The sequence below is a fragment of the Poecilia reticulata genome, linkage group LG5 (assembly GCF_000633615.1).
Source record: "Poecilia reticulata strain Guanapo linkage group LG5, Guppy_female_1.0+MT, whole genome shotgun sequence".
Taxonomy (NCBI): domain Eukaryota; kingdom Metazoa; phylum Chordata; class Actinopteri; order Cyprinodontiformes; family Poeciliidae; genus Poecilia; species Poecilia reticulata.
In genome coordinates, this window is record NC_024335.1 from 2,350,739 (window position 1) to 2,365,581 (window position 14,843).

At 39.4% G+C, this 14,843-nt stretch overlaps 1 protein-coding gene across 14 annotated transcripts in view; it reads right to left on the bottom strand.

Moving 5' to 3' along the window:
• The window catches only part of ptprt (protein tyrosine phosphatase receptor type T), a 316,254-nt gene that overhangs the window by 219,440 nt on the left and 81,971 nt on the right, over nucleotides 1-14,843 (bottom strand). For all 14 annotated transcript variants that reach the window (XM_017304835.1, XM_017304834.1, XM_008408309.2 and 11 more), the window contains exons 6-7: nucleotides 13,422-13,537; nucleotides 11,271-11,445 (exon numbers count right to left, since the gene is read on the bottom strand). In XM_017304835.1, the coding sequence (XP_017160324.1) occupies nucleotides 11,271-11,445; nucleotides 13,422-13,537 (291 nt within the window). The remainder of the gene's footprint in view (nucleotides 1-11,270; nucleotides 11,446-13,421; nucleotides 13,538-14,843) is intronic.

The following is a 14,843-nucleotide window of genomic DNA, read 5'->3' on the forward strand; positions in this document are numbered from 1 at the left end:
TTTCATAAAGAGTGCTTCACAAATGGAGTGAAAATCTGAGGGCTGCATGACAGGCAGAAGAAGGATCACTAAATGTTCATTTTTACATCTGGATGTTTCTCATTACTGCTCGCAAGATCGACTACGAGTTAACGCTTTAAGCTTTTCAGAAAAAAAGGCAAAAAAATCAAACATTTAAAGCAGCCAACTAATCGTTTCTCTGAGAGATTCAACTCTTCATTAACATCATTTATTCTCAACAACCTCTCCTGATGTTGCTCTGCAGGAGGAAGGAGAAATTCACTCAATCACTTCCTCCCTCTGCCTGTTTTCCTCCTCCATCTCGCCGCCTCCAGCTCGCCTACCGCAGCGTTACAGAGGCCACCCAGAGGGACGCAACCTGGCACCCAGAGTCACATGACAGGAAACACACACCATGTTTCCATGTTTCTGCAACGTACACTGTGGAACAGCTGAAATCATACATAGCAAATGTTTAGAGAAGCTCAGAAATTAATGTCAACAGTCAATATATACAGTTTGCATCCGTTAATTCAAGATTATTTGTGTAACAAGACAGCTTAAAGTCCTTTATATCATAAAAACAGGCACATTTTATGAAACAAACGTTACATTCTGTCGACTGACATCATCAAAATCATCAATCGAGTCTTAGATGTTGGTTGTGTTTAATTCACTGTGCATAAAGATGCATCATGCAGATCTTCTACATACAGATCTGGAAAAAACACAGAGCCCACTGAACCGAGCCCCATGAAAACCTCCTGGTTACTCCACCAAACACTGACCTCTGAACTCTTCCTGAGTTAAAACATTACTGTAGTCGTTTCTAAATGAGTATGAACTTGTTTTCTTTGCATTATTTGAGATCTGAAAGCGCTGCATCCTTTTTTGTTATTTTGACCATTTCTCACTGTCTGCAAGTAAAAACTAAATTTTAGTTTGGAATTTCAAAGACATGTTGTCAGTAGTTCATAGAATAAAAGAACAACATTCATTTTACTCAACCGTATAAATATATAAAGAGTAAAACCAGAGAAACTGATCATTCTAAGAGTTTTTCCAGGGCTGTATGTTGAGCCAGCTCTGCACTGGGCAGCTGCTGAAACTTTTCACCTCGAGCTGCTGATGATCCAGCACTGATCTCACAAACAGTTTTCAGTATCTGACGCCTTAATAATGCAAAGCTTTGATCACCGCATGTCTTTTCTCAAGGTAATCACCGCAAATGGAAATAATATCAAGCACATCCGTTCCTCTCTTAGGCTGTTAAAATGAAGTTGATTCGTTTAATAAATTAGTTTTTGAAACATTTAGGTTTTAAAAACTAATCTAATGTGAAAACAGCTTCCACCGGCACACCAACGTGGATAATTGGATGTGTGGTGCATAAAATGCACAAACAAGTATTTCCATCTGCACAAAGAGCTGCTTTCCTCAGAGCATGGGCACAAAACTGGTAAAGATGCACTGATTGCTAATCAACAACAACTGGCCCTCACGCAGAGCCGCTAATGAACAGTGGGAGAGGAGACAATAGAGAGATGAAGGATTGTGGAGAGAAAGTGTGAATACTGCAAGAAATGCAGACACATGGCCAACTTGGGAGAAGAAAACATAAAAAACAGTTAGGGAAAAGAAGTTTGAAGCTAAATGAAGACTGAACTGCATGTAGGTGAAAAGATTTGACTTTAAATTTGGTAAAAGATGAAAAGTTCAATGTCAATTTTAGTAGTTAAAACACCAAATATATCTTAATTTTGCTTGAATGCTCAACAGGAGCGTGCCAAGCAGTGTTGCAGTTTGGATTATCAGCTTCCAAAGCTGCATTATCTTTGGAATATTTTGCATTTGCTCTACAAAATCTGCAAATAAGACAATTTTCTGCAAATAATTTGGAGTCAGGCTCCACCGGAAATATTTTTTAATATAGCATGTTAAGCAGTATAGTTTCCAAAGGTACACTTTCTGAAGGTACTATCTGGTGATTTAAAAAAATAAAAAGTAAAGTTTTTTTGTTGTTTTTTTTAGGAAAACCTATAAAAACGTAACAGCGAATAGGCAGCAGTCAACTACATCAGCTGAAGCATTCTGGTAAACGTAAGAATCCCAGAATGCTTTATTTCTGATCCAAGGCTGGAAGGCATCAGTTTACACTGAGTTTTTTTTTTTTTTTTACAAACCTGGAAATCATGGAAACCAGTCGGAGCCTTTAGATCTGCAATCAAAGCAGCCGATAAAATGAAATATTTAATTTTATCCCAGAATCTGATTTCAGCTACATTTAAACTCCGCAGACATGTGACAGCTGTGCTCATGCAGGACCTGCACAGCCGTCAGTACAAACATGAGCTGGAGCCTCATAAAAAGGTTTCATCCTGGGAGCTTATTGTCTGATGAAACATTGGCCTCTCGAAACTGATCGGTGTTACTGCCCACAGAGGGAACAAAGTATCTGCATTAGCTTTTTTTACTGCGCCGCATTACGACCCCAGTGAGATACTTGAAGATGTTGCATAGTGTCAAGAAAAATAAATTTCTCTAATAAAAGTCCTGCACATTATCTCGCAGAGGAAGCCCTTACCTTACACTGCGTGTGTGCACTACAGGTCAATTTCAGTTCTTTATTGGCATATTTTTAATGTTTTTTACTCCTGATAAACGTGTGATGTTAAAATGTATTTCTGTGCACTCTTTTCCTACTATGTTGGAAGTATTTTACGAATTCTTTTGCCCATCTTCGCTCTAACCTTGGATTTCTAAACCCTTTGGGATAAAAACTAAATAAACATGAAATTCCCCTGGACCTGATGAACTATCCGTTATGAATTATGAAGGTTATAATGAAGGAATGGGGTGATATGGGTCAAGTTTACAGGCAAACTTGTTTTCTACAATGGAGTGTTTCTGTTGAACCTGTCGGAGCACAAATTGATAAATATTTTTTTCTGTTATTCTCCAAGTTGATCAAACTTTGGCCCTGATGCCATTCAATTCAATCTATTTATACAGAGACAAATTACAACAAATATAGTCTAAACAGAAGCAGAAAAGCTGTTTCTTCTTTAAAATTCACTCCGTCTCCATCAATCAGATGAGGACATGAACTGCAGCTGTCCTAAGTTTAGTTTATACCGCCAACAACCTGCAATAAGTTATTTTCATACCATATTTCAGTGATGATTAGCAATGCATTAATCAGGAAATTATCAAATTCTGTATTTTTTCCCCCTGAAACCTGCAAAGCACTTAGGAGAAAACGCTCATATTGTCAGTATTTTTCTTTAATTGAGTAGTACACACATTTTCTGTAATGGTGCGCAGAGGGGTTATTTGTTTGTAAAAAGCGGATGCGGATGCATTTTGCTCAGATAAATGCTGCTGAGCTACAGGCCACGCCCCCTGTGGACTGGTTCTGCAATGCTAGCTGCATGTTGTGAAAGCACACACAGCCATGTGACATCAGAGTCTGTAAAAGGAGACTGCTGTTCGCAGAACTACGACGTGGAAATTCAGAAGATAAAGGGAGGATTAAACATGTACTTAAAGAAGCCGAATTTAATTTATTTGGACGATTAATTGACATTTATGTAAATGTGCCAGAATTAGCCAAACTGATATTTTTCATCTGTTGGCCCTGGACAGTGCTCAGTTTGCTCTGTTGTCCTGTTTACTCAAATGTTTTTGAGTGAAAAAATAAAAAATAAAGTTCCTTTCTACTTTTTACCAAAACACCAGCCTTGTCCAAGCACTAGAACAAAATATGAGAAATTAAAAAGTAGGAAATGAGCCTCTAGATTCTTTCCAGCTTGTACTGAAATCATGGCAGATCCACTTTAATTTGCAGGATAAAGTTTTGTTTGCAAGACATTTTAGTTTTTTGGTACAATAATCAATAAAGACTAAAGCCTAATATTAAAAAATGCTGATACTCTGATACACATGATAAACCCTCGAGATAAACCCAGTGAGACCAGAAGAGAAAGTCTGTGGTAACGTTAAAGGAGGGTCAGTGATTTGACCCCAGTAGAGAGTGACATGTTTCAGAAAGAACATGAAAATCCCCTGAGGAACATCCACCGCCTGCAGGAACTTTGACTGACCTGCTTCCTTTTGGACACAAACTCCAACCACAAGGCTGCGCTTTAGCTGTTTTCCCCCAAATATTTCTGCTGCTTTTATATTTTCAAGCTGTGCTGAATTCTAATTGAAAAACAGAAAAACGTTAAAGTGTTTGCAGATGTGAGGGGAATAAAACGACAGCAGATATGGTAGACAGGATCTCACGTGAGGTGGCGGAAAAATGGAAAACTCAGCTGCAGTGAAAACTATTCTGGTCCCAAAATTTACTTACTTTTCTCACGTTTTTAATATGAAGCACAAAACTAATGATAGTTCACGGAGGGAGAAGAACGGAAGAAATGCTGAATCTTTAACCATTTTAGCTGCAATTTTAAAGTAACTTCAACATGATTTAGAGTAAAAGCAACAAATCTGCACAAAAGATTTTTAATATAAGAACTTAGACATTTTTTACATTTGTTATATTAGGGAATTTTAATTACTTAAAACAGGGTTTTTTCAGAAAAAGTGGACTGTTGCTTATTTGTTACTCAGCATTCACAGGTTCAACTATTCACAAATTTTCTGTTGAGCATAATTCAAAATTATTTTACAAAAATCTTGATTATTTGCTAATTTTTTGACAAATCATAAAGATGTTAAAAATAAGTTGCAGCCTGACAAGCTAACACACCTAGCATTTTCAAAGTAGCCAATCAGGAGGCACCATTTCCTGTCCTTGGCTCTGATTGGCTGTATATTTGACGTTTGAACGTTTAGGCAGTTATAACCATTTTGGAGGAAGGTCTCAAGTGTTGGCAGATTTCAGCTGTTTGCATGAAGTTGTAGACCTAAATTTATGCAAATATTACCGTCTGTTGCACATTAAACTTTTTTAAACAAAACAAATAATACGCTGGTCCACTCCATTGCAGCGCTGAAATCTGATCGTATTTACAACTGAGTTTCTAGATGATTGAATAGTCTGGAGGGACATCTTTACATTTTAAAATGGTTCGAGCAGATCCGATAAAGGCTGCACATGCTTCCATTTCAAACCCATTTTTAAAGCAAACATAAAAAGAAAATATATTAAATTTGTATTATTTGAAGGTTCAAGTTACGCCAGGTTGTGATTTTGAGGCTTGGTGTCCATTAGTTTAACATTTAGAAGCCTTTTGATCTGTGTGTTAAACTTCTCCTCCATGCTTTGATGCAGCAAACTAAAAAAAAAATCTCCTGACGTTATAGAGGCAACCATGATTGGCAATGATGTGAACACATTTGAAAAGCAGAATCTGGCAGCTACTTTCCAGTTTAAATGGTGGTAAAGCTACAGAATTGCATGAAATTAGTAGCAAAATCAGCCTACAGTCAAACCTTCCACCCACCCTAATGCTATTTATTTTAAATTAAGAAAAGGAGTGAGAGACTTTTCATAGTAATTAACATTTTCTGCGAGAAAGAAACTGATTTGAGCTAATTCCCTGCAGAATACGTTACACTATCTCCCATAATATCTACACTGCAGCCGTCAAAGTGTCTTGAAGCAGGAAATAAACCTCCACCTGCTTGCTTTCTCTGAGCCACGGAGGATAAAAGAGTCAGAAATGTCAAGCCAGTCCAGCGGCTGAGAGCTTCAGGGGAAAATGAAACACCAACAGTAAGAAAAAGCTGAAAAGAGACACTGATCCTCTTACTGTCACTTCAGTTTTTTCCACTTCCTAATAAAATGACAGTCTGAAACATGAGGAAACAGGAGATTTGTAGTGGACACGTCCCCCTCGCTCTAATTCGAAGCTCTTCGTTTCATTTCTGGCATTTATATCCGCATGAGCATCTAATGTGCGAGCAGATTGGAGTTCAACAAGCTGCAGACAGAAACTGCTGATGGGATTTGAGCTGTCAGCTTTGGCTTCATGATTTATCTGGTTGTCCTCTGAATTCTCTGCTTTCTGTCATCGAGGAAGAGGTTTAAACATGAGGTCTTAACTCCATCTTTCATATTTTCGTCCTCTGCTTCCTTTGGCCTCCTGTTTTAAACATTGAGTTTGTCTTTTTGTTGCGTCATGTGCTCCCCTGTCTTTCTGCTCCTCTTCTCCGTTTCTCCCTCCACCCCTTACACACCTATCTCTCTTCTTCATCTCTGCCTTATTCCCTCCTTATCTCACCTGTCAACCCTCCCACACCTGTTCATGCATTACTTACACTTCGCTTCAGAAATTCTCTGTGAAGTGTCCGCCTTCCTTGACCTCCACATCTGTATAAAGAGGCTGATGCACATGAAAGTGCATTGGACATGAAATGGCAACAACATGACAAACTACCCAACATGCACAAGTCAACCCTCACACACACACACACACACACACACACACACACACACACACACACACCCTACGGCAAGCCCAGAGGACCTGCTTAAAGAGACAGGCACTCCCACTTTCATACACAACCTAATGAATATGAATTCAGAAACGTTTTCTCATCAAATGGATGCAACATAATTACATTCCCGTAATTCCTCCAGGAGAAACAATAAGGCATTTAAGCAAACGTAATTGTTGACTTGAATAAACTTCCAGAAATCTGCAAAACAGCTGAAACAATGAGTTCCTTTAAATGAAGATCAAAGTCCACCTGATTAGAGCTGCTTTAGAATGAAACAGACCAAAGTTTTAATATTTAATGATGATTTTGAAGTCAAAATGTAATTTAAACTGAGTATATTTGTTGGGATTTTCTAGTAAACTGTTCCAGACATTATTTAAAGTTATACATTTGGGGGGGAAAGAGTTGTTGTCCTTGTTCAGATTACTGATGGGCTGTACTACAACATCTTTCACCATGTTTATGTTGACATGCTTTACTCTTATTCTTTATCACAGTACTGTCCACTACACTCAGAGTAAAAAGTAAAGACTGTAACTAATAACCTCAAAATATACATAAAGGTCTGATAAATAAATAGACTAAACAAAATAAATAAACTACAGAAAAAGTTTGACATTTTCACTTAAATTTAACAAGCTTCCTGCAGGTATGAGAATTGAAAACCTTTCACAGAAAAGCAGACAGTTTTCTTTTTAAAACCCGTATTTAAAAAAAGCTTTGTCTTTTTTACGTGTTGACAGAGAAACAGACAACCCGTTGAAAGAGGAGCTTGTTTTTCTGTGAATGTCTGACATCTCTTTTGTGTTTCTTTCAAACATCTGACATCTCATTTTGGTATAAAACTCCTCACTTGGAAGTCCAGCGTATTCCAGGCAGCTATTGTTGTAAATTGGAGGTTGTGTTGTGTTCACACCCAGTGGGAGCTCAGAGCGTCACTGGGTTTCCAGGAGTCTGACACATACAGCAGAAGCTGTCCACTCTCCTATTGATTTCCTTATCAGGAACAGACACACAGACGATGTTGGGAATGAGCTCTGGGGCAACAAAAAGCTCCACGGACACACACACAGCCTGACATTAACACACGCTCTGGTGCTGCTGCTGGGTCTAATTCTTGGACTAAAATCAGCTTTATGACGACCCAGGGAGACTTAGAAAAATGTGGCACAATTCCTGGGGAACTCGCACACACTCCAACATATTCACTGTGAGGTATCAACGGGCCACTGGCTGACAGAGGCTCTCCTGGATCTCTGCTTCGCCCCACTGAGTCTTATCTATGATAGACAGAACACACACACACACACGCACAGATGTCAAAATGCCCATACAAGATGCAGCACACACTCAAATACAGCCGACCTTCAATCTCTGCAGGGCTGCTGCACCTCGGCTCTCTGCATGTGGACACAGTGCAATCTGTAGGCCCTTAAAATTCACATGAATCATCTCATTTATGGCCACAGCCACATCTAAAGGTGACTATGATGCCTCCTTGAACAGGGTAAGATCTATGGTCTGTACAAAACATTACATGTTTTACATAAAATCGTAAAACATGTAATGTTTGAGCTGTTTTAGGGTCTCCTGTCACTTTAAATCCAAATAATTGGCAACAGGGAGCCCCTGCTGATTGGTGATGCTATATTCTAAAGGTTTTTGAAATGGCTCCCTTTCCAGACACCAAAAAATATTAACTTATTGCCTAAAAACGGCTTTTTTTAAGTGTTTGAGTTGTTTTTAGAACAACAGCTGACTCACCACCAGAGGGCGTGTGTCTGAGTGAGAGGGTTTTATATCCAGACATGGGCAGTTTAGTTAAATATCTGTCTGGTTTATGGCTATAAAGAAATGATGGCACTGGGGAAATGATTCTTGCCCATTTTGATTGATGGATTGAACTTCCTCCTTCCTTTTCTGCTGTTTGGTTCTGCTCTGCACCCATAGCTGCTTTTATATAACAAAAGAACACGAAACCTTGTCAATATTGTGCATATGCCGAAAAAACACAATTTTGCAATTGCGGTGTTTCCATTAAATAAGAAACGTAATAAGAAAACACACTTTACAAACACAAGTCATTAAAAAAAACATGCTGCGCCATCTTCCACCTACCACTTCCTGTTGTCTTTATTCATCATTCCCACCAGTAGTAACAGCTGGTTGTCGATCACATCACTTGTGTGAAATTTTGATCAATTAAAAAAAAAAAACACCTCATACTAGTGTAAAAAACGTTAAAGTATAAAACATCAATAGGCATGTATCCTTTATTTTTCGTAATTCCAATTTGTGCAATTCTATGGTCAACGGAAACTGAGCTACTGAAGCCTCTTTTTCCACGCTTTTGTGAATTGGGATCATAGTTCAGGTGTTATTTTAGCTTTTGAGATGCTAATCAGCTGATCCCAGTGGTAAAAACAATACCTTGTTGCCACGGTTACGTAAAATTTCTTCCAGGTGCAAAACCAGAAGCCAGAGGGAATAATTGTCCAAACGAGCAACGCCTCAAACCAAACAATATACGAACAAACGTCTAGAGAAACATGCTAGCTCTGCATAAAAGATGTATCAACATCACTTCCCTTTTTCATCACTTACTCCAAGGATTGTTGTCATGTAACTATGGTGTTTTGTGAAAATCATGGGTGAAAAGGTGCATTTTCTAAAAAAGACATTCACCCAACAGATGCTAGTTTGTCTCCAAATCTAAAAAAGTAGCATCATGTGCTGAGCTGGTCAACAGGGCTGGGTTATGGAGGCTTTCCATGCATGAACGAACGCGTATGGGACAGAGACGTACAGAGCGTACAGGCGGGGCGCTGTAATATGAGCAGCATCTCTCTCCAGATTCCCCCGTCACACCTGACTGAGCAACAGTAATTAACCCTGATTTCACTTAGCAGACACACACACACACACACACACACACACACACACAAAACTCATCACGACACCTTACACATGACAACACAAAGTCATGCATGTATAGTACCCACACCAAACAAATGAAGCTGCACTAAAGCAAATCAACAACACAGGAGTGACAAGAATGAGGGAAAAGGGACAAAAAGTCAAAGTGGAAATGAAGGATGATGACACATTTATGCAAATTGGAGGAGGGTGTTTTCATGCGTGTGTTTTCATTTTCCCTTTCCTCTTTTGTTCGCTGCGTTGGCATCGGTTAATCCCCTGGCAAGAAGCATGGCCGACAACACCTGAGCTTCACCCACCCACACACACAGAGCAACACAATGAACACACACTCTTTATGGGATGCGTTCAGGGTGGTGAGCTTCAGATGCTCTCGTGAGTCGATAGTGTGATTCTGCAAACAGATGGTAATGACAGTTCTGTCCCTGGACGACCGTCGAATCAGAGTGGCGGCGCTAACACACGAAATAACACACGCAGTCCAACTTTTCTGACTCTCTGCAGGCTAAAACATCCTTCACAACAAATACAGTTAACAGCGTAATTCCAATCAGAGAGACATTTACTTTACCTAATATGTCATGTCTTTAATTACTCTACCTCAGGATGTGATCTGATTTAATTTACATTCCGAGTTAGGCTGTGTAAAGTTTGCCTATAGCCATCAGACTTTACAGCACAATGTCTGATGTGTGTGCTGTGGTGGTGCAGGGGTTAAACACAACCCATATATGGAGGACTTAGTCCTTGACGCAGCTGTCACAGGTTCGATTCCCGGCCTTGGTGACCTTTGCTGCATGTCTTCCCCCTTCTCTTCACCCACTTTTGTGTCAATTAACTATCAAATAAAGGCCACTAGAGTCAATAAACTCCGAGTGTCTTTAATATATATACTTCTATGTTTATACATATCTATATATGTGATTGGATGTGCAGTCAGAGGCAGGAGTGGTGGGATGGTGATGTGATGCACTGACACAGATAATATCCCACCATTGTTTACGTCCTGATTTACAGCATCTGGCTTCTTCTGGTGCAGAATTATGATGGACGTCTCACGTCAACGACATGAAAGCTGGATAAAATCAACACGCCTAATCAGACTGCAGATGCTTTGAAAACAATCAGATATAATATTCAGCTACACATGTGAAAGTGGGACAAATCTATTTTGTTTTTTAGGTGAAAAGATCAGAATCGTCCAATCAGACTGCTGTGAAAAAAGTCGGATTTGGGTCACATTCGCCTGCTGTGTGAACGTCACCTAATCTTTAACTCCCTTTACAGATTCAAATTACTTCCAACCAGAAGAAACGTGTTGATAAAGCTAGTTAACAATTTAACCTGATATACACCTGAAAGAGGCATGAATAGTTTTGGGATTGAATATTGTGCTTCTAATGTAATTAAAATAACTTGTTTGTGGTTCAATGTAAAGATTTCCAACATTAAAAGTCAAACTTGTTTTTCAGGAGTTATTTGCCACAGTCCTTCTGGTGAACTAAAGTGCTGCTCATCTTTCACAATAATAAAAAAGGTGCATTTGTGTGTAAGCTGAGGCCAAAATAGTTATTTTTATAAACATCTAAAATGTTTGGATCTTCTTCACAGTTCGAGTGAAAACCGGATCAAACACATTCGGAGGAGCGAGAACAGAGAGGACTCATTGTGGGTTCCCACTTTCTGGAAATCTTTTCAGTATTCTGTCCCCTGCTCCCTCGCAGCTCTAATGGGCCGCAGCCAAACATGCACACACCGACACAAACAACCAGGGCTTGTTTCACACTTCCAGCAGAAACAGTCCCACTTTGCTGCATACATAGTAATGAAGTGTGTGGATCTCTGTTTCACCCCCAACCTCTGCGGTCACATTTACGTACCTTTAACAATCAAGTCGGCGTAGTTGGAAACTCCGGATCCGCCATCGGATCGGATGACGCAGCGGTAGCGGCTGGTGCTGCGCTGCGACGTGTCACCGACGCTCACCGTCGCAGAGAAGCGGCGGTGGTTGACCACCCTGGTCACCATCAGCGCCGTGTCTTTACCGTTCCACTGCTGGAAGATGGGAAATCACACTTGTTGTTGTGGGTGTTCCACCTGTTTTCCATGATAATGTGTTATTATTAACTGGATTTACAGGGCAACTGTTTATATTTGGTAAAATAACTGCTGCTCCATCAACTGCTGTATGGTTTTACCAAAGCAATCCACGAATTTACAGAATATGTGCATCATGAAATGAAAACAAAGACTCTGTATTTATGCCTGGAAAAAAAATAGAATCCATTTTCTCTGAGGAAGTCAACCTGAAAACTAAAAAAATACCACTTTCTGCATGCAATCTGCAGATTAAATCTCTCAACTGCAATCCTGATGGACCATTCAGGAAAAGATGCTTTTCCCCCAGCAGAGCCTGAGCTGGGAGAGTTAACACTCCCAGTTCCACATGTCATTTCTTCACCCTGCAGTAATCTCCTGGGTTTTGTGTTTTGCTGCAACAATAATGCAAACCTGCACATGAATGTAGACTGAAATTAATACATTGCCATGACGACACGCAGCATGAACATGTTGACAAACACGAGTAAGAAATGTCACTGGTGCAGAAATGGAATTACTGGTGCAAAACAGAACAAGGTTTAGTTTAATCAGTTCACAAAATGGATTTCAGAGACCTGGAGGTTTTACATGAAACTGATTTTATGTAGTTTGTATAAATCTAATGAGAAAGAACTGAACAATATCACATTTGAATTAAAAGGGACTGAACTAAAATAGTAGAATAACTGAGTCAACTTCCAATCTACAAAACGTAGAAGAGCTTGGATAAATTAGTACTGCAGGTTGGTTAAGATTAAATTATTAGCCTGTAGAAAACCAGAGTGAATTACAACATAGACACGTTGTAAGGTGAGATCACAAACGCAAAATCCCCCAAAAACTGCTGGCTGGTGATGACAACCATTGGTTTTAGCCATCAAGTTGTCAACATAATGCGATAAATCTTAAATGTACGCGTGATATATAAAAGAAAAAGGGACGCTAATGAATGTCAACAGTATTAGCAACCAGCTATTAAGGTCTATGGCTTCACATGAAAAGTAAAAAAATAAAAAATATTGAAGGAGAAGGAACTCGGTCAGTTATGCTAGCTTGACTTTGACAATCCCACCATGTAGATGTGCTGTAGGATTCTGACAGATGATCAGCTGAGCAGGTGTTTCAGTTAGCTAATCAATCACAGCTATTTTCAGATAATTGCTTATTAATAACCGTAAAACAACGATCAAGTCTGAAAACATGAAACTGTAACAGACTGAATGTTCTGTTGTTTGTGTTGGAAACATTTGATTCTCTTCTTGGTGTTGCAACCTGATATGTCAGTGGCGCTGTTGTCAGGCAGTTGCTATAGCAACGGGTCTGTGTGTAGCATACAATACAAGAAAAGAACCTGAGTGGTTTTGAGTAATTCTTCAACGGTTTTTCCGCTTTGTTTTCACTTTTTGTGGCGCGCTGCGCTAAATTAATAATACCTACAACTCCAGGTGTCATTTCGTCAACAGAACTGATCTACTGTGGCAGCACGGTACGTAAAAGAATCATCCCTTCGGTATTTGTGTGCATGTGTGAAATTTCCAGATGTAAACAATAACATGCCACGCGTCTATAAATAGTCATTTTTATCTCTCCATAAAAGCTCCGCCTGGTCTGGCGTTCGGTTTCGGTTGTGGTTTGGCCTGGAGGAGGAACCACAGCCCTCTTGTTCTTCCTCTTCTGATGTTAACGTTTTACTTTCATGAACATTAAAAATCTTCTTACTTCTGTTCTTGTTTGTTCTGGCTTGTTTTCCTCTCCACTGTCGCTGCGTGCTTGATGTGAGAGTTAACGACACAATCCAAGCGATTCTCTTCTGTCGCTACTTTTTAATAATTAACTGAGCATACTGTACTGTTTGCTAACTAGAATCAATTGGAATATACGTGTGATTGAATTGAAACTGAGTCAATAGGATGTTATGATGCGGTACAAACCTGCAGCCAGAGTTTATCGTGCTGAGACCATTTCCCTCCAGCAGTGCACTGGAACGTGGCATTCTGCCCCACGTTCACCTCCACATTCTGCAGCCGCAGGAAATGAGGAGCTTTACCTGCAACACCACAACAACACACAAACAATATGAACAAAATCAATAACTGAATACAAATGTGCATTATGTGCAAATTAATTCCAAGCTGAAATACATATATAAATACATATGAAAATCGAGAAACTCGCCTGTTTTAGATTGTTAAAGTCTCAATTTTAGATCAAACTGCTTGGTTTTAGTAAAATATTAGATATTTTACTAAGTTTAAATAGACTTAAATAAGTTAGAGAGGGTTCACATTGAACTCTAACTGGTTACATCCAGAAAAAAACGTTTAATTCAGTTCGACTTTGACCTAAGACACCATTAAACTCTCCTGTTTGTGCCACAATGACTTGCTGATTTGGGGAAACGGGGAAACGATGCTCCAGGATAACTTTTGCTGCACGTTGTCCGAAAAAACAAAAACAAACCATCATCCTCCTTCCACTTCCGGTCGTCTTCTTTGTTGTTTTCAGCAGTAATAACATCCGGCTGTTGACCGTGTGACGCGAAAGAAGTGTTTCCATTGCAGTTTTTCAAAATAAAACAATTTTAATACAGCTGAAAAACCAACTCATCCAAGTGCAAAACCTTTTTATGGGAAAACACGTTTTTTTCCAAATGGGCGTGTTTCCATTCAGATAATTCATTTTTGAAATTTCAATTTGAGCGATTTCATGGTACACAGCTAGTGTTTGTGTAAACAGTAGGACTAAAAGACATTTATAATGTAAGACAGCGGGATGTTATTGCAATCAGAAGCGAGGCGTGGCGATGAGAGACGAGTGCAGGCAGGCTGACATTGTGGTGACTTTGGTCTGGTATTGAGAGCCGTCTGCCTGCGACTGGTTAATTTCATTTGACTGTCTGTAGAAGTAGATAAACCCAACTGAGTGTGGAGCCATCACTCATTTCATAATAATTTGCTTTGGCACTAATGACAAGGACTTACACATGAAGGTTGCTCCGTCAAAGCTGTTGTAATTCATCTTTCTCCATGACATTTCATCATATTGGTGTTTCTGCTGGTTTTTGTGCATTATAATAATTCAGATAGGTCAGAGCAGTTCAGACTTTCACATTCTGAAATCAACACTGTTGTTTAGAAATGTTTTTATGAACATAAGAGGGAATTTAAGCAGCCAGGGAATAGTAAGTTGGTGATTTTTACAGCACAGAGTTTTGTGGAGCAAAGTGTTTCTGTCAGATTTGAGTGATGAAGACCCTGAGTTTGGACCTTCTTCTGCTTCTCTGCAATCTGTCTGCAGAGAACCAGACACTATCTGTGTGTGTGTATGCGTGTGTGTGTGTGTGTGTGTGTGTG